The sequence below is a fragment of the Macrotis lagotis genome, chromosome 4 (genome assembly GCF_037893015.1).
Source record: "Macrotis lagotis isolate mMagLag1 chromosome 4, bilby.v1.9.chrom.fasta, whole genome shotgun sequence".
NCBI classification, from domain to species: Eukaryota; Metazoa; Chordata; class Mammalia; order Peramelemorphia; family Peramelidae; genus Macrotis; species Macrotis lagotis.
Window position 1 is genome coordinate 140,708,060 of NC_133661.1, and position 27,821 is coordinate 140,735,880.

The following is a 27,821-nucleotide window of genomic DNA, read 5'->3' on the forward strand; positions in this document are numbered from 1 at the left end:
TCTTTTTTACTTCTTGGAAGGGGCTAGGATTGGATGACCTGTCCAGGACCACAGGGCCAGGTGATTGCTGGGCCTTGGGGTGGTATTTGGGCGTGGCCCCAGAGCCAGTGATTAATCTGCTGCACCACACAACTACCCTACAGCACATTTAAGAAGAGGGACAGAGTTAAAGGAGAGAGAAAATATAGTATATTGGTAGTGGAGAGGTATGAATGAAGGGAGTTGTGATCAGCAATGGTAACAGTGGAAGAATATGGAAGTAGCTTTTGTGATGAACTTATAAAGAATGTGATCCACCCACAACAGAGCTGATGGTGTTGGAACACAGACTGAAGCACATTTTTTTATTTTTTTATCTTTATTTTTTTCTCTTAAAGTAATTGCTCATGAGGGTCTATATTGGGGGGAGGGGTATTATGTTTACTCTTAAGAATATTTTAGTAATATATATATAAATATATATGTATATAAAACATCATTTATACAAAAAATAAAAAACAAATATATAAAAAACAAATTTAAAAGAAATAATTTAAGAATAGTTAAGTGCCTGAAAATTTTAATGAGAAATACAATACATATTACAAAATACAATATTACAAGAAATTTTCAAAAAAAAGTTCTAGAACAAAAAGGCAAAGCAGAAATAGAATAAAGTCAATGTTATCTACCTGAAAAAGATCCCAGAAAGAAAACTTAGCTTTCAGAAATATCATACCCAAATTTCAAAGATCCCAGGTTAAAGAGAAAATATTGGAAGCAACAAGAGAATAAAAAGATTTAAATATCATGGAGCTACAACAAAGATTACACAAGACATAGCAGCCACAATACTGAATGACTATAGGTCTTAATAATTCTGTAGCAAAAGAGCTGGGGTTACCACCAAGGATAACTTATAAACAAAGTTAAGTATAATCCTGAATGAAAAAAAAAAGAAAAGGATCATTAACTGATTGAAAAATATATAGGTTTTTTGGTGACAAAATCCCCATAACTTAAGGGAAAATTTGACAAATGACATTCAGGAGATATATAAGGTATACAATAAAGACCAATTTTAAGGGACTTAATAAGGTCAAATATTTTACTTCATATATGTGAATACTATAGCAGTAGTCTTATGATTGGAATCATTATTTCAGAAGTTTGAGAGAAAGGTCTGGCCTGAGCCTGGATATAAAATAGAGTAATTCAAAAATAAAATTGTAGGGAGAGATGTTTCATATAAATAAAGCATAAAAGAAAAAAATTGCAGAAGAATCTAGAAGAAGAAGGTAAGGTAGCATTAGAACCTTATTCTCATCAGGAATGGGTTAGGGGAATACATATACATACATACATACATATATATATGTATATACATATATGTATATATACATATATACAAAAATGTATGTATGTCTATACATATATATATATTTTTTTATATTTATATTTAAAGGTCTAATTTCAGAAAGAAATAAGGAAGGGGGGGCTGAGCCAAGATGGCGACAAGAATGGGTCGTGTCTTGGGTGCTCTCATAAAACTTCTAAACTAAGGACTAACTAAATTTTCAAGAGACAGAACCCACAGAGGGACCCAGTAAGGCAGTTTTCCTACTCAAGGTAAACTGGAAAAGAGCAGAAAGACTCTGCTCCCCGGGGTCGGAGGGGCGGCCCGTCAGAGCAAAAGAACTTCAGCCTCCCAGAGGCAGCCCCAGGGTGCTGGGAGCTGCAGTTCACAGCAGCAGGGGAGTTTCCTGAGCTAGGCCCCGGGGAGCATCAGGCACAAATTGGAGGAGCAGCGGGGGGACCTCTACCAGAGCGAGCACGTGAAGTCCAGGCCTCGGGGCACACAGTGAGCAGCTAGCAGTAGCGTGGCCAAGGCAGTCCCAATCCAGGAAAAAGAAGCAGGCAAAGCTGTTAAGCCCATTGAATTTAGGGGAGTGAAGAGAGATACTGCAGAGCTCTGCCCCTGGAACAGGAATCTGGGGTTCTGAACACATTCAGATCCTGATCGCAGTCTAGGCCTCCCCATAGAACAGCAGCCCCCCCCCCACCTCAGCCCCGTGGCAGAGGGGTGCACATAGGGTCACTCACAAATCAGGAGGGAGGACAGAGCCTCACACACTGAGACCCTTGTGGGAGTGTCCCAAAAGCTCAGGAAGCACCCCCAAAACAGGCTTAGGCTGGGAAAATGAGCAAGCAGAGAAATATTGAGGAAATATTTTGCCTGTGAACCCAAGAAGGATCAAAACACTCAGTCTGAAGATGAGGAAGCAGAAGCTCCTGCATCTAAAGACTCCAAGAAAAACAGAAATTGGGCTCAGACTATGACAGAGCTCAAAAAAAGACTTTGAAAATCAAATGAGGGAGTTAGAACAAAAACTGGGAAAAGAAAGGAGAGAGATGCAGGAAAAACATGAAAATGAAGTCAGCAGCTTAGTCAAAGAAATCCAAAAAAATGCTGAAGAAAATAGCATGCTAAAAACCAGCTTAGGTCAAATGGATAAAACAGTTCAAAAAGTTACTGAGGAGAAGAATGCTTTAAAAAGCAAAATTGGCCTGATGGAAAAAAGAGACAAGAAAGCTCTCTGAGGAAAACAAATCCTTCAGACAAAGAATAGAATTCAGGGAGATTGATGAATTTACCAGAAATCAGGAATCAATACTTCAAAACCAAAAGAATGAAAATTAGAAGAAAAAGTGAAACATCTCATTGAAAAAACAACTGATATGGGAAACAGATTTAGGAAGGATAATTTAAAAATTATTGGAGTACTTGAAATTCATGATCAGGAAAAGAGCCTTGACATCATTTTCCAAGAATTACTACAGAAAACTTGCCCTATGTACTAGAAGCAGAGGGCCAAATAGAAATTGAGAGAATCCATCGATCCCCCAGAGATCCCAAAAAAACCAACTCCCAGGAATATTCTAGCCAAGTTCCAGAACTCCCAAGTCAAAGAGAACATATTACAATCAGCCAGAAGGACACAATTCAAATACTGTGGAGCTGCAGTCAGGATCACACAGGACTTAGCAGCAATTACATTGGAAGCTTGTAGGGCTTGGAATATAATTTACCGGAAGGCAAAAGAGCTTAGAATGCAACTGAGAATCAACTACCCAGCAAAACTGAATGTCCTCTTCCAGGGAAAAAAAAGATAGACTTTCAGTGAACCAGGGGAATTTCAAATGTTCCTGTTGGAATGGCCAGAGCTGAACAGAAGGTTTGATCTTCAAATACAGGACTCGGGTGAAGCATGGAGATTGGAGGAGAACGGGAAAATATGAGGGACTTGATGATGAACTGCATGTATTCCTGCATAGAAAAATGACACTGATAATACTCATCTGAACCTTCTCAGTTAATAGAGCAGGTAGAAGGAGCTTTTATAGGTGAAGCACAGGAGAAAGTTGAATTTGAAGATAAAATATGGTATAAAAATGGAGTCAGTAGAAAAAAGAGAAATGTACTGGGAGAAAGAAAAAGGAGAGGGGGAACAGGCCAAGATATTTCATGTAATAAAATTTTTCTTTATTACAGTGAGCTATTGCAATGCTGTGGAAGGGGGGAAGGTAAGGGGGAATGAGGGAATCTTCGCTCTCATCAGAGGTGGCTAGGAGAGGAAACAGCATATATACTCAATGGGGTACAGGCATCTGAAGTAAGAAGGAGAGAGGGCGGGGGTCAGGGGGAAGGGTGGGGATGTGAATGATGGAGGAGAGGATGGACCATGGGGGGAGAGTAATCAGATATAACACATTTTCTTTTTACTTCTTGCAAGGGGCTGGGATTGGATGGCCTGTCCCAGACCATAGGGCCAGGTGGATGCTGGACCTAAGGGGTGGTATGGGGGCTCAGGGCCTCTTGGCCCCAGGGCCAAGGATCTGTCTGCTGTGCTGCTCAGGTACCCTACAGCAGAGTCAGAGTGAAAGGAGAGAGAAAATATAGTACATGAAAGTGGAGGAATACGAAAGGAGGGAGTTGCAATCAGCAATGGCAATGGTGGAAAAATATGGAAGTAACTTTTTTGATGGACTTATAAAGAATGTGATCCACCCATATCAGAGTTGGTGGTGCTGGAACACAGACTGAAGCACATTTTTTTATTAATATTATGGGGGGGGGTGCAGGGAAAATGGGCTGAGTGTTCTGCCTGGGGCCACATAGCAGGAGGATCATTGGGTGTCTGAGGCCGGATTCGGACCCAGGTGTGCTGGGTCCGCAAGTGCTCTGTCCGCCACCCAGCCACCCCTGCTATTATTACTATATTTTATTTTAGGTCTTTTTTATTTTTTTTTGGTTTATACAGGGCAGTGGGGTTGGGGTTGGACATAGGCTTGGGTGCTCCTGGCTCCAGGGCTGGTGCTCTGTCCACTGTACCACCTGGCCATACCTACAATTATTACTTTTTTATTTTAATTTTTTTTCTCTTCCCTTTATCGCTCAAGTGAGTCTATATTTTTGGGGGGAGGGGTACTTTGTTTACTCTTAAACAAGAATATTTTATTAATGTATAAAAAATTGTACAAAATGAGAATAAATAAATATTAAATTACAAAAAAAAAGAAATAAGGAAAGGGGATGGGGTGGAGGGAGAGGTTAAGATAGGGTCTTATATAGGGGTGGATAGGTTAAGGAACAGAAAGAAAAGGTATGGAAAGAAGTGAGTAGAGGAGTAATAAGAGATTGGGTAAATAGGATGAGAACTGTACCAAGGAAAAATAGGAAGAAGGAAAATGCACAAGTAATTGTGACTTAGAAAATGATTAGGATAGATTTAGAATAGAAATAGATAGCAGATTAAAATTTTAAATTCAGCAATGTGTTGCTTTCAGAAAACATGGAAATGAGAAATACAAAGATAAAATTAAAAGGAGTAGAATTTTTATGAAATAGGATAGTAATCATCTCAAAGGTAAAATAGCACATTAATCCAATGAAAAATAGAGTAACTATATTGTGTCAACAATATTATTCAATATTATTTTAGACCACTTAAACTACCTAGACTATAAAATACTAGAGCATTTATCTGCCAAAACAGACACAGGAACATACACTTTCTACAACTAACCTTAGACCTAAATAATTGAAGTAACCTTTATTGTTCATGGGTAGGTAAAGCCAATATAATTTTTTAAGCAACCGTTTTACGTAACATACATATCCCAATTAAATTATCAAAAAATTATTTTACTGAGATAGGAAAATAATAACAGTTCACATTTAAAGGAATATAAGAACAGGAACTTCAAAAAAATAAAGAAAAAAGTTATAAAGGAAGTAGATTCAGCTGTACCAGACCTTAAACTAAGGGAGAATATTATTGAAGTGTAAAAATTTTAATTTAGATTTTATTCAAGAAAATTTTATGTAGTGAAGAATAGAAGGAATGTAGAAAATTGGGGAAAATTTTTCATAGACAATTTCTCAGAATGTGTTCAGATTGAAGCATTGCTTGGTGTTGGAAATAATGAATTGGGTTGATTTAGAAAATCATGGAAAGACTTATCTCTATGAACAAAGATGCTGTCCACCACCAGAGAAACAGGACAAGTAGAAATAAGCATAGTACAGTCTTTTTTATATTTCCATGTGTGTGTGTGTGTGTGTGGTTAGATATATTTATTTGTGTATAGATGATGGCTAAACAAGTTATGTTATTATATAAAAAAACCTCATAATGAAAAATACTATCCAGCTCCAGAGAAAGAACTGATGGAGTCTAAATACAAATCAAAGTAAACTTTTTGCAGTTTTGTGGGGTTTTTTTCATTTATTTTTTGGTCTGTTTTCTTTCATAATATGACTAACATGAAATGTGTTTTAATGAATACACATCTATATCAAATACACTATATCAAATTTCTTGCTTTCTCATTGAGGAGGGAGAGAATTTGGAACTCAAAATTTAAAAAAAAGAATGTTAAATTATTTTTGCATATAATTGGGGGGAAATACAATATTTTTAATTGGTAAATAGGAAATGTACAGTAGGACAAAATGAATTATTTAAATTATGGTCTGATGTGCTTCTATTCCTTACAAAATTTTAGAATTTATTGATGGAGTGATTTATGAGCATCTGGAAAAAGAATCCAAAATACATACATGTAATCATGCCAAATTAACTTCACTTCTTTTTTTATTTTTTAATAGAATAACAAGGATAAACACATGGAAGGGAATGGTAGCCAGGAAATGACATTTGGTTTGGACAGTTATAGGGCTGGTGGATAGTGCCATCAGCAAGTCATTTGACCACCTCCTTCCAAAAGCAAGATTGTATTGATTTGAAAACTTTCAGAACAAAACATCAAAATTGAAAGGGGGAACAGACAAGGGTATATGTACAGCAAAAGGTGGATTAAATGGTTGTAAGGAATGAAAATAGACTGGAGTCAAAAGCCAGCTCAGTATAGAGCATATATATGCATTTGTACTACCTGATTCACCAATTAAGGCAGCTTGCTCCTAGAACCCAAGAGGGATTCCAAAGGTAAGTGATTTAAGTTATCCAGTGGAACCTTTCTGGAAAGCAATTTGGAACTATGCCCAAAGGGCAACAAAAATGTGCATACCCTTTGATCCAGCAATACCACTACTGGGTCTATACCCTGAAGAGATGATGAAAAGGGGTAAAAACATCACTTGTACAAAAATATTCATAGCATTCATAGTTTGTGGTGGCAAAGAATTGGAAATCAAGTAAATGTCCTTCAATTGGGGAATGGCTTAGCAAACTGTGGTATATGTATGCCATGGAACACTATTGTTCTATTAGAAATCAGGAAGGATGGGAATTCAGGGAAACCTGGAAGGATTTGCATGAACTGATGCTGAGTGAGATGAGTAGAACCAGAAAAACACTGTACACCCTAACAGCAACATAGGGGTGACGATCAACCTTGATGGACTTTCTCATTCCATCAGTGCAACAACCAGGGACAATTTTGGGCTGTCTGCAATGGAGAATACCATCTGTATCCAGAGAAAGAATTGTGGAGTTTGAACAAAAACCAAGGACTATTACCTTTAATTAGAAGGGGGAAAAAAAACCTGATATCTTATTGTCTGAACTTGCTATCTCTTATACTTTATGTTTCTTCCTTAAGGATATGATTTCTCTCTCATCACATTCAATTTGGATCAGTGTATACCATGGAAACAATGTAAAGACTGGCAAATTGCCTTCTGTGGGGGTGTGGGAAGTAAGATTAGGGGAAAAATTGTAAAACTCAAAATCTTTATAATTCAAAAAATAAATTAAATTTTAAAAATGCTGCTTGGCATGCAATTTTAGAGGATTTCTGATTCATATGATCCAGTGACATTGACTTCCTTCCACAAGATATTTTCTCTTTTTATCTCTGCTGATTTTCACTGGCTCTCCCCATACCTGAACTTCTCTCCCTACTTATTTCCTCTTGTCTTCTCTGGCTTCCTTATTTCTAGTACCTGTTTTGCTTTTCCCAAGGACTGACTTAGAACAAATGAATAATTGTAAATAAAAGGAGATTTAAGCTAGTAAAGGGGAAACTTCCCAATAGAAAGAACTATATAAAAGAGAAAAAGGTTGTGGAGAAGTAAACTCCCCATCAGAGGAGGTCATCAGGCAAAGGAGGGTTGATTGTAGGATCAAGAGTTGAAGTACCGGGATGGCTCAGTGGCAGTGGATAGAGCACTGGCCCTCGAGTCAGGAGTACCTGAGTTCAAATTCAGACACTTAATAATTACCTAGCTGTGTGGCCTTGGGCAAGCCACTTAACCCCATTTGCCTTGCAAAAAAAAAAGAGTTCAAGTACCCGCATGGAAATCATCTAGTTGAACCCTTTGTTCAACCAAGTCTAGAAGCGTGACTTTTTATCCTTAGATACATAAATTTCAAGGAGTCTCATCATATTTGATTTCTTTGTATTTTATAATAGGTATTTTAAAATATCCTGAGAAGTAATCTTATAGACTTCATCAGACTATTATGGGCTAGATGGCACTAAAAAAGTGAAGAATGCTTTGAATAGAAAGATAAAAGAGGCTAATGCACAAGGTTACAAAGTGGCATACCCTTATCCTCTGGTTGTGACTGGGCTTAAAGTTTTATTAAAGGATTATTTTAGACAAACTTAGTTGAATATATAAAAGTCCCCCTCTACATCCATTGATCTTTGTATTGGACTACGTTATTTTCTACTTATATGTGGATTTGATTCTGTGAATTGGGTGGCCTCTTTAAATTGTCATCCTTTGTTTTTTCTCTAAGATGGTCTTATTGATATTTGAATTGGAGGTCGAGTAAGTAAACAAAATAGGATCCCAATTACCAAAATCACAGCAATGTTTGAACAGTGGTTATCTTTTTTTCCCTTGTATATCTGCTGTTAATCGCTAGCACTATTAACCTCAACTAGTCTTTGAACTTTTAAAAATTTTAAAGTATTTAGATCCATTTTTTCAATGCAAGAAAAAAAATTACTCAAATGATAAACCACTTCTACCAGTTATTTTGTTGTGAAACTTTGGTTTGACCTCAGGTTCTAAAGCCTCTTCCCTTTCTTCTGCAATCTTTATAGCTATCTTCTCAATCAGATCCTCATTCAGAATCCTGATTCATATTTCTTTCAGAATTCTTTATATAAAATCAAATTAATATAATGTGAATTTTTGTAAAACAACTGTCTATAATATTCACCGTATACAATAATATCAGTTAGGAACCCAAATGAAGTTCATTGCAATCTTTAAAGCTCTATGTGTGAATAATAACTATTTTCATTTGTATAGCAAGAAGAGTTGTTGTCCATACCTTCTTGAAAGAGAATTTTAATAATGGAATACCTCAAGTCTAAACACATTCTCCCCTTAGGAGCCTAAGATAAATATTGTTCAATACACACTATACTGTTTTATGATTCAGGCAGATACTAGGCATTAAGGAGCATTAGTCTTTTTTTTTTTTTTTTTTTGGCTTTTGTAAGGCATTGGAGTTAAGTGATTTACCCACACAGTTAAGTAATTGTGAAGTGTCTGTCCGAATTTGAACTCGGGTTCTCCTGATTCCAAGGCTGGTACTCCATCCACTATGCTACCTTAGCTGCTCCAGGAGCATTAGTCTTAATCATCCATAAACATATTAAAGTTACCTGAGCTCTTTTTGTTCTTCATAAGATTCCCTTCACCTCTTCTAAATGTCAAAAGATACTGAGGGATTTTTTTTATCTTTGAAATTTTAACTCCATTTAATATTTTTATTTTCTAGGAAATGGCTTTGTAAATTCAAGAGCATCTCCAAATCTGTTAGTATCTACTGGGGGAAATAGTTTAGGCAAAGTCATGCCTACAAAATCTCCCCCTCCCCCTGGAGGTGGAAACCTTGGAATGAACAATCGAAAACCAGACCTTCGAGTAGTTATCCCCCCTTCTAGCAAGGGTATGATGCCTCCATTGGTAAGTTTAACCATTCTTCAACTTCATTCTTTAAAAAATATATTTTTAATAGATTTAATTATTTGACTTAGTTCACAGCTTCTGGGGATGAAAAATAGCCTTCCTACTTAATGGGGTTTTTTGTCCTTCATTTTTGAAGAAGACCACAACATCAGGGAGGTGATGCTATGACAAGCACATGAATTGGATTTGAGTGAGGGGATGCTGTGCTAAGTCACCAGCCTCACTTTCTCCTCCAGGGTCATCTGCGTCCAGTGGCTAGATATGAATCAGGACAACTAGAGAAGACCCTGGATACAAGGCAGTCAAGATTAAGTGACTTGCCAAGGTCACAAAACTAGTGTCAAGTGTCTGAAGCCAGATTTGAGCTTCTGTCTTCCTGACTCTTAAGTTCAGTGCTCTATCAAATCTGACCTTAGATATTTGGCTCCTACTAGCCTTTTTTACCTTAGACAAGTATAATCTTAAAACACAAACTTGCCCCTAATAACCAAATTTTTATCTTCCTACCTGATATCATGATCTTCTTCATGAACAAAGGACAAACATCAAACAGGTCCAGTACTATCCTCATATTTACATGTTACTTCCTCCTATAGATATATATGTGTCCTCTTATTTAATGGAAGTATCATGTTAGAAAAATATTTGCATATAAAGGTATTACATTTAATACAAATCTATATATCTTTAGCCAACAAGTTAGGCCAATAGTTTAGACAAGTATTATTGAAGCAAAAAGTGCCTCACAGTGAAGAAATGATAAACTTCTTTTGTAATGATAATAAAATACCAGCTAAACTGGAGAGAGATTTATAGGGCAGATCATCAGGCTGACTTCTCTATTCTGTCCTATTCAGATAAATGAAGAGTGCTTAAAAAGTAGAATAAAGAATACCTAGGGGTTTCATTTTTCTTCCCCTATCTCCATAGACAGCTTAGCTATCATTAAGAATGTTTGTCTGGGGTGGCTAGGTGGCTAGTGGATAGAGCACCAGCCCTGGAGTCAGGATTACCTGAGTTCAAATCTGGCCTCAGACACTTAATAATTACCTAGCTGTGTGGCCTTGGGCAAGCCACTTAACCCCATTGCCTTGCAAAACCTTAAAAAAAAAAAGAATGTTTGTCCTTTATTCTCAAAGAAGACCATAATATCAAGGAGGTGATGCTATGACAAGCATGTGAATTGGATTTGAGTGAGGGGGTTCTGTGCTAAATCACTAGCCTCACTTTCTCCTCCAGAGTCAATCTGGATCCAGGTTCAGATGTAAATTAAACTTGACTGGAGGTGGCCCCTGGGTACAAGGCAGTCACAGTTAAGTGACTTGCCCAGGGTCATACAGCTAATTCCTATCAAGTGTCTGAGGCCAGGCCCAAACTCCTATCTTCCTGACTCAAAGACCACTACCACTGTGCCAATTATAATGATAAGAAGAAACTACACCCTCTTATTTTCTTAGCGCAACCTCCAATTATTTTTCAACCCTGATTTTATTTGTGTGGAAAAGGTAAAGCCAGGAATTATGTTCTTATGTATTCTTATACTTAATGTATAATGTAGTCTTTACTTAATTTGACTTTTGTAGTAGATAAAAATTTGGTTATTGGGGCAACTTAGTAAGTTTGTATTTTAAGATCATACTCTGGTAATTTAAAGCTTTCCACCTTTTATTACCTAATGCACTGTTCTGCCACTTCTGGCTAACTAAAAGCAATACTGGCAAATTTTAAAAAGCACACCCAATTACAGAGTCCTCTACTTTGAAATTAGTGAAGGGTGAGGTGGGGAAACAGATTGAGTCTGCCCTCATTTTTATGAATGAAGAAACTTGATCCAGATAAGTTGTGATTTTTCCCAAAAGTACATAGGTTAGGCTCTTCTAAGCCATTATTATAGGTAACATTTAAACTTAGGCCTTCTCACTGTATTCTATGTTGAGGGAATTTGGCTTGAGCAATAGATTAGAATGCTATGCAGACCTTTTTTAATTTAAATATTATAAAATGACAACAGATATTTATGACCAATTGATAAACGGTTAGGTGGAAAGGGGATATTGCATTTAATTGTTTAAAAAAATTTTGAAATGAGATGATCCTATATTTTTGGACAGATAAAAATCTGTTCATTGAAGACTAAAATTTAGAAGGATAAAAATCTTCCCTTTGACGACTAAAATTCTCTTCATATAAAATATTAGATGTGTATTTTCATTAAATGTGTATCCACTAAGGAAAATCTCATATGTATTCACTGAGGAAAATAAAACATTCATGAATATCATAAAACAAATATTTGCAGTATTCTAGGGCATCTCTTAATTGAAATAGAAGTAAATATATCTATAACCAAATAATAAAGTTATTTTAGCCCTATGGAAAGTTTTATTAGAAAATGATTTTTTTTTTTGCCAGGCAAATGGGGTTAAGTGACTTGCCCAAGGCCACACAGCTAGGTGATTATTAAGTGTCTTGAGGCAAGATTTGAACTCAGGTATTCCTGACTCCAGGGCCAGTGCTCTATCCACTGTGCCACCTAGCTGCCCCCTAAAAAATGATATTTTGCACAAAATTAAATAATCACCCAGTTTGTTCATGTGAGGTGAAGTGTGGGTCTAATGGATAGAGAACTGACCTTGGAGCCAGGAAGACCTGAGTTCAAGTCTTGCCTCTGACACATACTAATTATGTGTACTCAAGCAAATTTGCTTCTAAGGAAGATGCCTCAAATCTGCTTTAAATGGGTCTTGTGATTTCATCCCTTTGGGGGTCCTGCAAGTGTGGATACTCCTATCAACATAGATTAATAACTGGTCTGTAACTTAGTTTTAGAGTTTGTTGACAATGACAGGGGCTACTTGTCATTGATTATATTGTGTTACTTTTCAGACCTTTCAATATAAAGTAAAATAGCCTAGATAATGTCTCCACAAATAGCTAAACATTTTCAACTGGTGTAAAAAGTGCTTTCTAGATGGTTTAGGAAAAAGAAACAAATGTATTCAGTTATATAAGATTTAATTTAATTTAATTTTTGGGATATTGTTCCATTTTTAACATATGATCTTGCTTGTTTATACACTTAAATTATTTTACTTAAATAAACTTATGTGCAAGTGAGAAACCTGTGATAGAATTGTATGACAATCTTTGCAGTTTTTTTGTGTTTGACCTTCAAGCCTTATTCAGTAAAATAGCAGTTTTAAGTATTATGTGATCATATTGTTAAAACTTTAATGTTTTCTTTAAAAAGTAGTTTAGAGCAATGACAGTCTTAGTAACTCTGTTATCCCTCTTGTTTGCTGAGTACAGTCGGAGGAGGATGAATTGGAGTTGGTGAGTTTCTGCTTGATAAGATAAAAGGGGTTCAGAAAGTCCTTGTTTCTATCAAATATTTTAAAAATAAAAAAAATTTTCCCTTTAGCAAACTTTTAATCATTTATTTTGGAAGTATTTAATAAGACTATAGTCTTATAAACTAAATTCTGACATTTCTATTTAAAAACAGATTTTATGCTGTTTTATTTGTTAGAGTGAATACTGGAACAGAGCCTAAAAAAAAACCAAACCACTAGTTATCCATGAGCAGAAGATACTAAGGATCTGGCTTTAAAAAAAAAAAGGAAAGAAAAAAATTAGTTCCCCAAATTATTAAAATGTTTTTAGAAAGTGACTTCATCCCTGAAGTTCCTCAAATTGTAACACAAGGTCTTATGTTGTTTCTCCTTGTTTCAAAAAGATTACATCATTTTTTTGATGAGATCACTTTTTCAGAGTTGGAATTATTTCATTCTACATGAGAAGATCAGAACCACAAGGGGGTTCCCTGTTTACTAGAAAGGTTATATATGTTTATAAATAAATTATTTTACATTTCACTACTTTTTTGGAAGCTGTTCTATTTTAAAAAGAGCTATCTGTTTTTCTGTGATCTTTTTAATGACTTTTCCTATGAAAAATAAATGTGACTAAAAATAACTTAAAATTGGTAAGAAATATTACTTGTCTGCAAAATAAAATGCAAATCTTAGCTACTGCACAAGAAAGACCTTATCATTTAAGTCAAAAACATTAGTTTGTAGTTTGCTTAGTAATTTAAAGGGGAAAATCTTTGTCATCAACATGGACCTATTGCTGGTAAGAGGCTCAGATTGCATGAAAGCATGGGAGAAAAAATGTACCTTTTGAGTTACCACTTAATAGTTATATGCTTGTGCATGCTGGCATTTTTTGCAGTTTTTTTCTGCACAATACAGAATTATAGATTCTTGCACATAGCAAGAAATTGTCTTAAAAATAAAAGATCAAAAGTTCCCTTTCCTATTCCCAGCACAGTTTATGGTTATAGATAACTTTGTGATTTCTTTTGATTGTTATTAAGTGATCTGTTTAAATTATAAATTATGGTCCTCAAATTAAAGCTTGCACTTGATGATATTTAAATTCACGGAAAGATAATTTATTTTAAATTTGTATGTATTTTTATTTCTATTATACGACTTACCTATAGTATAGAAAATTTCAGATAGATTTCCTTGTTGATAACTTAGAAATTTATTGCCCCCTAGTGGTTTTGAAAATTATTTATTTGTAAAGGAGTCATTAAGCCGAATCTTTGGTGGGTGCAGTAATAAATAATACATCAGAACCCTTCCTTTAATTTGAGATCTAAGCTTTGGTAAGTGAGATTGCAGCATGAGTGGAATCCCAAAATGTCTGCTTTAGTCTCCATACACTCTGTACTAGAGTATTTCAAAAGTCCAAATTCAGAATGGCTTTTAATTCCAAAAAATTGTCTGAATAAAAATGTAATAGAATAATTAACAAATTCAGCTTATTGTTTGTAAGAAACAATTCTACAAGTTTTGTAGTAAGAAACTAGACCTTCTGACTAAAAATATTATAAAATGACATAATGTATCTATGAAAACAATGACAAACTGTTAGGTTTATAGAGCAAACTGATAATTACATTGCTCTAATTTTTAACATTTCTTGAATTCCACATCTTTTTATAAAAATAAATTGGAAAAAATTTGCCAAGTATATAATTATTTTTTAGATTTTTATAGAAATCATTAAAATGACATTATTTGTCATGTAAAATCTTTAAACATAATTTCATCCCTCTAGATTAAAAAAAACACAATAAAGTCCACTATAATAGTCAGGAAATATAATAGGTCAGTATCTAATTGAGTACTTTTTTTAAAATTGTAAAACTGTGATTACCTTCAGATCTACCAATGGTATATCCTTACACTCTAGTATTTTAAAATTTCGGAGAAGGTAACTGAGACTTTCATTTCAATTCAGCAGTATTTTGTACAGGGCCCAACCCTCAAAGACCTTAAATTCATTCTTTTAAAACTACATATGGGGGCGGCTAGGTGGCGTAATGGATAAAGCACCGGCCTTGAAGTCAGGAGTACCTAGGTTCAAATCTGGTCTCAGACACTTAATAATTACCAAGCTGTGTGGCCTTGGGCAAGCCACTTAACCCCATTTGCCTTGCAAAAAAAGAAATACATATGGGATAGTTAGGTGACACAGTGAAAAGAATAGTTGCCCTGGAGTCAGGAGGATCTGAGTGGACATCCAGGTGTGAACTTGGGCAAGTGACCCTATTGCCTTGCAAAAATCCCACTCCCCCCAAAAAAATTCTTACACATATAAATAAAATACAAAGTAATATAGACAGGGAAAGACAATTAAAGATATTAACATTGAAAAGTAATTAATAATTTTAAAACTTTGTATATGTGAGAAAGAATTATATCATTATCTGTAGAGACTTGGATATTTTCCTTATGAGATGGTTGAGAGTGGAATTACATCACAGATAGATTTATTCCACTCTAAGAAATGACTAGTAAATACCCTGAAACCTACACCTGGACAGACTCTTCTGTTATTAGGGGTTTAAGGATTTCTCTAGGAGTTTTGTAGTTCCATAAGAGTCCCAGCTTTCTTGGCAGCTCTAATTGAAAAATCATAGTCAGAAGAGATAAATATTTATCCTTTCATCCTCTGTAATCTTCATCAAATTGTAACAATAATATTTCATATATTGGTTTTCAAAACACTTTCATTACGTGATCTCATTTTACTGTCACAGCAACTCCATTTGAGAGACAGGATCATTGATATTATCACTTTATTATAGATGAGAAGAATGAGCACCAGAGAGATTGAATTGAGCTAGTAATAGAAATCATGTCTTCTACTTCCTAATTATTGTTCTTTCCACTACACCATAATTACTTCCAGTGTTCATCCCAGCTTATACCAGAGTGATACTTTATTTGGAAGCCATACCTAAATTGTCTTTTATAATATAATAATGTCCTTTTTATAAAAATAGATTAGAAACAATTCTAATTAATGATTTTATAGATTTTTTTAAAAAATCATAAATGAAAATACATTACATGTAACTAAAACAAAAGTCCTATTCAAATGTAATACTGAATTATCAGCAATTAAAGCCTGATTTTTAATGTTCATACTTTCTGGAAATGGTTATGAAGAAAATTAAATCAAATTATAATTCTCTGAAAAGGTTGTTGGTATTGATGAATAATAATTACTTGCATTACACTAAGGTTTTAGAGATATAAATGTTAGGTGCCATACTTTATCATCTTCCTGTGCAAAAATGTCTGGATTTAAAATCTTTTCAATTGTATGGGATATGTAATACTAATTCATTGTTAACACAACAAGATAGCCTAAGTCACTGAAAAGGGAAATGGATTGCACAATATCATATTTGTAAATAATATAACTGATATAATACTAGTTTTATATCTGAATATTTTAAATAATCAAATGAGTTTAGACATTATTTGTCATGTAAATCTTTACACATAATTTCTTCCCTCTAGATTAAAAAAAACGATAAAGTCCATTATAATAGTCAGGAAATATAATAGGTCAGTATCTAATTGAGTACTTTAATTAGTATAACCAATTTAATTTTAAGTTGTCATTGAATGAGAATTTAATTAAAAAATAAGACAGTTCAAGTGATAAAATAATGGTTTCTTGAGCCAATAATCTTAAAATGACCCAAGAATGTATTTGTGAAACAATTAAATTATAAATAAAGTATAAAATAAAAAGTATAATATAAAAATAATTTGTGAGGAGTAATCAAATTGTAATACAAATTAAATTAAAATTGACTTCTCTTTATATAATAAAATGCGAATGTTTGAGCAAATAAATGTTGTGTTGTTGCAATTTTGTGCTTATGTGATTAATTCCCAAATGACTTACTCTCTATGGAAAGCATATTTAAATAATAAATATGTCCCCTTTGAAGATATATCTCGGTAGTTGCAATGGTATCAACTTTTTATTCTTTTGTATCACATACATAAAAAATGTTATCATTTGAAATAGGATCTCTTCTATTTCAGACATTATCTATCTCTATGAAATTAATAAGGTTGCATAAAGAATATAGACAGGATTCATAGGATAGACCTAGAAGAGACCTCAGAGCTCAATGATTAAAATCCCCTTATTTTTACAGATTAAAAAAAAAAAACTGAAGCCCAGAGAGGTTAAGGGATTTGTCTGGGGTCACCAAACACTAAGTTAAAGAACTGGTATTTGACTAAATTCTCCAAATCCAATGTCCTTTCTACTGTAAATATTTTCTCCTTAAAAATAAACTACTACATTCTGGTGATATTTCCTTTAGTAATTGATTAACATTTTTCACATAATCCCTATTATATGAAATGATATGTCACGTACAAAAATCATGAAAATTTTAATATTTTGATTGAATTTTCTTAAATACAGATTCTCTTCATTATAATATCCACATGAAACACATTTCTTTGTTACTGATCACTTACAGAATTCCCAAAGGATAAGCAGTTCTCAATCTACTCAACCTCTTGCTACCCCAGTGGTATCTGTTACAACTCCAAGCTTGCCTCCACAGGGACTTGTATATTCAGCTATGCCTACTGCTTACAACACTGGTAAGTCTTTTAATTCGACATCTTTACTTGTCTGTTTTTCTATATTGTAAATATTTTACAGTTTTCTTCTCAGTTGTTAGCAAGTGCTTACAAAAGCTTATGAAAACATGAATATTGAAATTGAGGAGAAAGTACCAAGGTATTTGAGTTTATATTTAACTTCAAAAAATTTATAGTAGCCTTTTCTATTTCCCTAGTCTGAATTGTTATTTGCTAGAACATAGTATGCCCTTAGAAGATGGTTATTGACTGGTTGATTCCCCAGAGCAAGTAAACAAGTAGCCATTTCCTACTGTTACAGGTCATTTCATATATTTTATATGAAATTGGAAAATTCTTGTTTTTTCAAAAGGTCAGAAACCAGGTCCTAAATAGATTTGGCCAGAGCAACTCACAAAAACCCTACACTATTGCATGGAAAGGGGTTATTTACATCAGAACAAATACATATTGCAGTGACATTTCTACTCTTTTGAAGCAAAATTGTACATTTTTTTAACTTATATAACAAGTTATTACCCCATAAGTAGTAATTTGAATAAAACTTATTTTCATTATGTTAACTCTTTCAGTAGATACTTTTAAAAAATTTCGACAACTAAAGTTCTCTTTTAAGATTTCTGCTCAGGGGCCGCTGGGTGGCGAAGTGGATAAGAGCACTGGCCCGGAGTCAGGAGTACCTGAGTTCAAATTTGGCCTCAAACACTTAATAATTACCTAGCTGTGTGGCCTTGGGCAAGCCAATTAACGCCATTTGCCTTGCAAAATCCTTTAAAAAAAAAAAAAAGATTTCCACTTGGGCTTATCTTATCGTATACTTTCTTAAATATTCTGAAATTAGCTATGCTAAATTTGTTGCTTCAAAAGAAGAAAGATAATTAAAATTTATTTTGACCAGTAAGAGTTGAGAAAGGGAGGAATCAGTATTTATGAAGCTCCTACTATATGTCACAAAATGTAAACCGAGAGTCCTTGCCCTCAAGGGACTCATGATCTGATGAGGGAGCTAAGAGGGACCTGGAAGGCTTCCAACAGAAGGATAGAGAAAGAAAGGAGAGAAAACATTCCAGACATGTGGGGCAACTAGGAGACCAGCATCTTTTTTTTTAAGATTTCATTTATTTTGAGTTTTACAATTTTTCCCATAATCTTACTTCCCTCCCCCCACCCCCCACAGAAGGCAATTTGTCGGTCTTTACATTGTTTCCATGGTATACCTTGATCCAAATTGAATGTGATGAGAGAGAAATCATATCCCCAAGGAAGAAACAAAGTACAAGAGATAGCAAAATCAGACAAGATAAGTTTTTTTTTCCCTAAATTAAAGGTAATAGTCCTTTGTCTTTGTTCAAAGTCCACAGTTCTTTCTCTGAATGTAGATGGTATTCTCTATTGCAGACAGCCCAAAATTGTCCCTGGTTGTTGCACTGATGGAATAAGACAGTCCATCAAGGTTGATCATCACCCCCATGTTGCTGTTAGGGTATACAGGGGTTTTCTGGTTCTGCTCATCTCACTCAACATCATTTCATGCAAATCTCTCCAGGCTTCCCTGAATTCCTGTCCCTCCTGATTTCTAATAGAACAGTAGTGTTCCATGCCACCACAAACAGGGCTGCTATGAATATTTTTTGTACAAGTGATGTTTTTACCCTTTTTCATCATCTCTTCAGGGTATAGACCTAGTAGTGGTATTGCTGGGTCAAAGGGTATGCACATTTTTGTTGCCCTTTGGACGGAGTTCCAAATTTCTCTCCAGAAAGGTTGGATGAGTGCACAGCTCCACCAACAATGTAATAGTGTCCCAGATTTCCCACAACCCTTCCAACAATACTCATTATCCTTTCTGGTCATACTGGCCAGTCTGAGAGGTGTGAGGTTGTACCTCAGATAAGCTTTAATTTGCATTTCCCTAATGAGTAATGATTTAGATCAATTTTCATTTGACTATGGATTGCTTTGATCTCATCTGTAAATTGCCACTGCATATCCTTTGACCATTTGTCAATTGGGGAATGGCTTTTTTTTAAAAATTTGACTCAGTTCTCTGTATATTTTAGAAATGAGTCCTTTGTCAGAAACATTAGTTGTAAAGATTATTTCCTGTTTACTACATTTCTTTTGATCTTTGTTTACAGTGGGTTTTATCTGTGCAAAAGCTTTTTAATTTAATGTAATGAAATCATCAGTTTGTTTAGTGATGTTCTCCATCTCTTCCTTAGTTATAAACTGCTTCCCTTTCCATAGATCTGGCAGGTAAACTAGTCCTTGATCTTCTAATTTGCTTATATTTTTTTTTTATGTCTACATCCTGTATCCTTTAGGATCTTATCTTGGTATAGGGTGTGAGGTGTTTGTCTAATCTACTTCCATAATAACTTTAAATTTTCCCAGCAGTTTTTATCAGAGAGTTTTTATCCCCAGTAGCTGGACTCTTTGGGTTTATCAAACAGCAGGTGACTTATAATCGTTTCCTGCTATTGCATCTAGTCTATTCCACTGGTCCACCACTCTATTTCTTAGTTAATACCAGACAGTTTTGATGACTGATGCTTTATAATATAATTTTAGATCAGGTAGGGCTAAGCCACCATCTTTTGCATTTTTTTCCATGAAATCCCTGGAAATTCTTGACTTTATTTCTTCATATGAATTTACTTACAACTTTTTCTAACTCATTAAAGTAATTTTTTGGAATTTTGATTGGTAGGGCACTAAACAGGTAGTTTAATTTTGGTAGAATTGTCATTTTTATTATATTAGCTCCACCTATCCATTAGCAGTTGATGTTTGCCCGGTTAAATTTGATTTAATTTGTATGAAAAGTGTTTTATAATTGCTTTCAAAGTTTCTGAGGGGCAGCTAGGTGGCACAGTGGATAGAGCACCAGCCCTGGAGTCAGGAGTACCTGAGTTCAAATCCTGCCTCAGACACTTAATAATTAATTACCTAGCTGTGTGGCCTTGGGCAAGCCACTTAACCCCAATTTGCCTTGCAAAAGCGTAAAAAAGAAACAAACTAAAAAAAAGAAAGTTTCTGAGTCTGCCTTGGCAAATAGACTCCCAGGTATTTTATATTGGCTGAGGTTATTTTGAATGGGATTTCTCTTTCCAGCTCTTCCTACTGTATCTTGCTAGTCATATATAGAAAAATTGAGGATTTATGAGGGTTTATTTTATATCCTGCAACTTTGCTAAAATTGCTAATTGTTTCCAGTAGTTTTTTTGATGATTTCTTGGGATTCTCTAGGTTATACCATCATGCCATCTGCAAAGAGTGAGAATTTTGTCTCTTCCTTCCCAATTCTAATTCCTTCAATTTCAAAAAAGAAAAACTTCTCTAATTACTGAAGCTAACATTTCTAATATAATATCGAATAGTAGTGTGACAATGGGCCCCCTTGTTTCACCCTGATCTTATTGGAAATACCTCTAGCCTCTCCCCATTGAATATATAATACTTGTTGATGGTTTCACAGATACTGCTTATTATTCTAAGGAACAGTCCATTTATTCCTACACTCTCTGGTGTTTTTAGTAGAAATAGGTGCTATATTTTGTCAAAAGTTTTTTCAGCATCTATTGATATGATCATAAAATTTCTGATAGTATAATCAATTATATCAACAACAAACCTAACAGTTTTCCTAATATTGAACCAGCCCTGCATTTCTGGGATGAATCCTATTTGGTCAAATTTATTATCCTAGTGACAACTTGTAATCATTTTGCTAAGATTTTATTTAAATTTTTGCATCTATATTCATCAGGGAGATAGGAGACCAGCATCTCTTGATTTAAAAGTTCTCAGAGTGGTATAAAGTTTAAGAAAACTGAAAAAAATGTGGGGAGATGAGGAAAGGGTCTAAGTTATGAAGAACTTAAATACTATGTAGGGAGATTTGTATTTGGTTCTTTTGAAAAGGACAGTGACATGGTTGAATTCAAATTTTAGTAAAATCAGTTTAGCAGCTGAATGGAGGATGGGATTGCATTGGGAAGAGATCTGAGGCTTGCTGGTGACCAGCAGGCTTATTGTAGTAATCCAGGCATGAATGAGATGTTGTACTTGTGTTGCCAATTATGATTTAGAGATTGAAGACAAGATTTAAGGCCACTGAAAAGGCGAAGGAATTTATATGGTCTCTGGGAATTTAAAACTGCTCAAGGATTTTATTATAGCAAATTATAACAAATATACAGGGTAAAACTCCTAGAAAAGCAGTAATCACTTTAAAAATAGACTAGGTGAAGTTTGAATGAGTGGGGGAGAGGGAGAAAGAAAAACTCACGCGGCATGGGGGGAACCTCAAGGCCCAGGAAGGAAAGAGAGATGTAGACATGCTGCAAGATCAGAAGATAGGATCAAGAGGAAGAGTCCAGAAGGGGCCTGTGCTTCCTCTTAAATACCTACTGTGGTAGGTTGGGCAAGGGGTGGTGCTTACACAGTGGTCTTGCACCTTGGGCCAGGTATCTTCCAATGGCAAGCTGCATACTGGTCCTTCCTGTCCCTAGGTGCTCAACTCCCTAGTTAAATATGTCATTTCCTGTAACTCCAGACTCTACAGCCAAGGTTAGGTGAAGGGGAAAAGGGCGGGAGACAAGATACAAAACAAGGGAGTCTAGGGGCAGCTGGATACAATCAACATTCAGTCAGTTTACATCTCAGGAGCAAACACCCTTCCACAGTTAACAAGATTTTAACATCATTAAACTCTAGAGTCAGAGGATAAAAGGAAAAAATCTAAGAAATATTGAAAAGAAGTTTAGAATACAAAAGGAAATATTTTTTCTTTTTTTAAGCATGGCATATCTTTAGAAGGATCAATAAATTGTAAGTTAATGTTTCATTTTGTTCAAGAAAACTGACTTAATATCTTGAAAAACTTTTGTATCAGTGAGTCATCTGAGACTTCAGATATTTTATTTATGGTTTTCTGACATATAGTGGTAGAACTTAAAGTTTCTAAGCATTTGTCACAGAAAATTCCCAAAACATCTTACTATGATGTATCAACCCCAAAACTGTAAAAAAAAAAAAAAAAAAACCCTTAAAGGGTTAAAATAAAATGATAGAAAAAAATAGAATTAGACATTTTTAAGTTTTTTTTCTCAAAGGTGGGGGCCAATATGGTAATGACCACATTTGGACTGGGAATTAATTAGTTGGACTTTTAAGCAAAAACAGATAGATAATAGGGGAAATCAATCTTCTTGGTGACCTACCCAATAATTGTTGCCCAGTATATATGCCCAAATCAGCTCCTCAATACTATCTGAATTTCTGTTGTCTCTTCCAATCAGGATGGTCTCCCAGCATCCTGCTCCTTGCCCTCCTAAGTTTGTAATTAACTTGGGGAGAGATTTCTAACTAGAGAGGCAAGGTGACTGATATGAAGGCTGAGCACTCTCAAATAATTATGAGAAATTATCATACTTTAACAACAGGTACAATAAAAGCACATGAAGGGGCAGCTAGATGGCACAGTGGATAGAACACTGGCCCTGGAGTCAGGAGGACCTGAGTTCAAATATAGCCTCAAGACACTTAACAATTGGGCAAATCACTTAATTCCATTGCCTTAAATATTTTTTAAAAAATAGCACATGAAACAAGATTCTAAAGCATCGCCTAAAAATAGCTTAAAATTTCATTTGTAGTTTGTAAAAACTGTAAATTTGTCTTAGGTAGAAATTGACTCATTCATTGTGAGTGAAGCTTCTAATAAAAGACTAAAGAAAAAAATAGAAATGTCCTTTAGAAATTTTTAGTTCCCCATATCTAAGGACAAAATGAAATATGCCTATATTTACTCTTAATGAAAAGTAGATAATCTAATTTAAAACTGCATGCATGTGTGTGTATATGTATACCGTTAAAGTAGTTAACTACCACAAAGCAATACAAAACATTCAACAATTCATCAAATCCATTATATTCAACCAACAATTGTTAAGTACCTAGTAGAGTTAAAATAGGTTCCCAGGGATACAAAAACAAAGAAACCATTCCTGCCTTCCCGGAGCTTGGGGAGGGGGTAAGTAGTCAAAAAACAAAGAAACTGGAACTTGGATAAGTAAATGACTAGGTGATTTAAGGTAACAGGAAATGTTTACAGCTGGTGGAAGGAATTAGGGAAGACTTTGAGAGGTAGCCTCTGAGCTGTGCTTAAAGGAAGATAAGAATCTTGAAAGCCAGGGAGTGTAAATTAAATTCACTGGAGTGAATTAGGATTGGGGAGGAGACTTAATGTTGGGTTTGGGATAACTGTTTGGAATGTAGAATATGGGAAGGGAAGTGTGAAATAAGGCAGGAAATGTGGATTAGAACTAAAAGGGGGGGGGGGTTAAATGATATGCTGAGGAATTTAAATTTTATCCTAGAAGAACTGAGGGCTGTGACTTCACTTTGGTCCTTCAGAAGATCATTTTGAATCACCTAGCTGTGTTTCCTTGGGCAAGCCACTTAACCCCATTTGCCTTGGGAAAAAAAAAAGATCTTTTTTGGCATTTATGGGGAGGAAGGATTGGAGAGAAGGGAGATCAGGAACAAGTCCAGTTAGGAAGCTACTGGTTTCCTGTGCTTGATCTCTCTTTCTAATCCTTCCCCCTCCACCTACAGGAATTTACATTGTACAAAAGGGCTTAAACAGTGAATTAATATAAAAAAAAACTTTCAGAAAGTACATGAGAACTAGATCGAGTGTGCCTGAAGTACATTTATTCATTCCTATCCTCATAGTTTTACAATCTGTGGAACTGGGCTGTTATATAATTAAAGGGTTTGTTTTAATCTCAAAAGGAGGTGATTCATTGTAATACTTTAATATGCTGTAGTAATCTATCTTATTAAGACAATGAGGCAGTGGCCAAAAGGTTGATTTAGAATTAGCCTCAGAGTCTGGAAGGCCTGCAGTGACAGGAGGCCGAACTTCCCCTGACATCAGGAAAAGTAGAAAAATAATGATAAAATAAAATAAATATTAATACTTGCTCACCGATCTGTGCTATTTATATGATTTCTGTATGATTCCAGTCCTTTTCATACTCAAAATCAACTTAATTTGCATATTTTAGCTTCAAATACAGGAAAAGACTGGAGGTAGCAACAAGCTCTGCCTCACCTCAGATTTTGCAGTCCTTCACTGAGTTGAGGTCTCTGTATGTCACCAGTGAAATGTTTGCAGACCCTTTTATTAACTGCTCATTTTCCACAGTCTTAGATTAGGGCTGTCCAACCTCACTTTTAAAATTTTCTATTGAAACAATAGACAATATACCATTTTAGTGAGAACTCTGGAGTAGTTTGGATTCCTTTACTAAAGCTTTTAGTAAATCCACAGGGCATAAAATCTGTACTGCAGCTGCATTTTGGACAGCCCTGGTCTAGATGATGCATATCACATCTGTGTATAAGATATTTAGTTTTGTTGATTTTGATTTTAACCACTGGAAAAACTACTGGTGAGGCAGTCAATATGTTTGCCTCATCGAAGGGGACCTGCTGTGCTACCTCTATGAGACTGATTCAGTTAATGCCTCTCCAGTCATGGACCCCAACACTCTGACCTGAAGTTGCAGAAAACGTGCCAGTACACTTTTGTAGAAGGATTTCCTCACTGAGAGGTCATCATAATAATGTGGTTACAAAATAATCAAAAATGGGGCAGCCTAGCGTTGCAGCAGATAGGCCATTGGCTCTGGAGTCAGGAGGACCTGAGTTCAAATCCTGCCCTAGACACTTTATGATTACCTCGAGGTGTGACTTGAGCCTATTGCCTTGCAAAAAATTTTCAACCAGTCTTTGGCACACTAGCCCTGAGCATTTCTTCCTCTTCCTATAAGGAAATTCAGACAATCAACATTGTTAAGCACCTAAGTGCCAAGCCCTGTGTATGCTAAACTGATGTTTACAAAAGAAAATCAGGACAATCCCATTCTAAGAGTTCCTGGGGTTTTTTTTGAGGGGGGGGGATAGCAAGCAAACAAGGGTTCATAAATTGTTAAGAAAGTGTTTACCTAGTCACCATAGAATGAAATAGAAGAGGTGAACTAAAGGTAAGGGAATGAGAACACTATAAATAATGAGCTTTGAGGCAAAATAACTGTAACTGAAATGTTCTTATAAAACTGTTATTCATCTAACCTAATAGCTTTTTCCATGACCATAAAACCATTTTTTAGAAGACCCCAAAAACTCCTCTAGTGGAAGCATTTCTATAGCACATGTAAGACCCAGGTATTTTAAGTTGATGTCTGAATGTTTTAACAAATAGAGACTATTTTCTTCACATTTTTGAATGTAAGAGTACCAGCAGTTTGCAAAATAACAGGTGATTTCATGTCATACTATTTCATTTTGGGGGGAAAAGTTTCTTTATGAGCTATAAAAATATATTCTTAAAAATCTTAGCTTTATGCAAGTCTTATATTTACCTAAGGATGTAATTTTTTTTTCTGAAAAAAATGAATGAACATCTCAAGTCCCGTAAAGGAAATTCCTGGTATTTTAATTTTGTAATTGTATTGAACATAAATTATTGTTGTCTTGTTTGAACTCATCTCCTTTTGTCCTGATGTAACTTAAAGCTCAGATTTAAAAATACTTTATTTCATACAGATTTGTGTAGAAAATTCAGTATATATTCTTTACTTTCTATGTGAGAAAAATTGTTTTCCCTTACTTTTTCAGATTACTCACTTACTAGTGCAGACCTGTCAGCCCTGCAGGGATTTAACTCCCCAGGAATGCTCTCTTTAGGACAAGTATCTGCCTGGCAACAACACCATTTAGGACAAGCAGCCCTCAGTTCTCTTGTGTAAGTAATTCTGCTAAACTATTCACAAACCTGTGATTCTATTATGACACACATATCTTTATATATTGGTTAAAATTTTCTTTCTAAGACTGCAGTGTTTGGGAGATTTTTTCCAATATGTCATATTCTTTACAACTTTGAAATTCCTTAACTGCTATAGTAAGATACATATTATATCTACTGAACTAGTATTTTTCTAAGGAATTTAAGGAATAAGTATTTTTTTAATGGAGACAAAAGTAAACTAACCAAAGTTTCTCAAAAAGTCTGTGGTGATAAATAAGCCTAGAGTCCAGGTTTCCTGACTCCTCCATCAAGACTCTGCCCTTAGATCTTATTAAAACTTTTTTCCAAATCTGTACTCTGATGGTTCCTGGCCACAACTAAAGACAAAATTCACATTTGAAAGTTCTGAACTAGGGCAGCTAGGTGGAACAGTGGATAGAGCACTGGCCCTGGAGTCAGGACTCCTGAGTTCAAATTGAGCCCCAGACACTTAGTGATTACCTAGCTGTGTGGCCTTGGATAAGACACTTAACCCCATTTGCCTTGCAGGAAAGAAAAAGTTCTGAACTAACTCAGATTAGGATTCATAAAGGGATATATGATAATATAGATGGTCTTAAATGCTAAAATTGCTTTGAGGCAAAATAGATTTGCTTATTAGCTCAAGCAGCTCAGGTAACAAATGGTCTGTTTTCTAAAGATTCATCTTTAAGTTAGCTATTTAAAACTCAAAGCATTTTCTTACAAGCATATGAATAGTGGTTATAGACTAACCTAATCGCTATAATAAAGAACCTATACAGTACAGAATAATGGAAAACAATGCTGTTATAAAACAATATTGAATGTGAATTTCTTTACCTTGAATGTTAGTACTTGAGGGTATATAGATGATTTCTCTCCCACTGGATGCCTTTAAAAAAAAATCAGCTTAAAGGCAAATATCTTATTCTTCCTCTCTCTCTTCCTCCCTTCTCTTTCTTCCAAGGGTTCATTAACTCGTGCATTTGTATTTAGGTTATGTTGACATTGATTCTCTAATCATCCCAATTTCATGTCTTTTCTGATCCTCCACATAGCTTTTTTTCTGTTTCTCCTGAAATGAAAAGGATGTCACTTGATTCTTTTCATAATTTAACCTTCTTCTCCTCTCCTGAATGGAGGAGTGGAACAGGTTTTGAAGGTCTGTATTTGTATGCATCCTTACACCTGTTCTTGGAAGAGTATTAAGAAATTAAGATAACTGACAGCCTTTCCTCTAACCCCTCTAGACCCATGTGAAGCAGAATTATCTAAACTGTTGTCTCACTTCCCTGACAGTGGGGAATTAGAGACAAGTACAAGTGAAGACTTCTTCACAAGTAAAGTATACAGGATTTTCTGTAGTAGAAGATCTTGGTTTTGGTGGGAAAAAGACAGGGTTGAAGAAAGGGATTCTCAATAAAGAACATCTACTAGAGCAGAAATGGAGAGAAAGGTTGACAGGATTAAAAACAGCTCTATTTGTCTAACCTTGGGGCAGACCTTGCAGCATTCTACTGACCCAGGGCAAAAAAAAAAA

General features: G+C 35.1%; 1 protein-coding gene across 19 annotated transcripts in view; it reads left to right on the top strand.

Moving 5' to 3' along the window:
- The window catches only part of MEF2A (myocyte enhancer factor 2A), a 239,096-nt gene that overhangs the window by 202,407 nt on the left and 8,868 nt on the right, over window positions 1-27,821 (top strand). For 13 of the 19 annotated variants that reach the window (XM_074234192.1, XM_074234193.1, XM_074234194.1 and 10 more), the window contains 4 exons: window positions 9,249-9,436; window positions 12,749-12,772; window positions 17,310-17,436; window positions 26,128-26,254. In XM_074234192.1, coding sequence (XP_074090293.1) covers window positions 9,249-9,436; window positions 12,749-12,772; window positions 17,310-17,436; window positions 26,128-26,254 — 466 coding nt within the window. The remainder of the gene's footprint in view (window positions 1-9,248; window positions 9,437-12,748; window positions 12,773-17,309; window positions 17,437-26,127; window positions 26,255-27,821) is intronic. The other 6 variants (XM_074234195.1, XM_074234197.1, XM_074234196.1 and 3 more) reach the window with 1 other exon arrangement.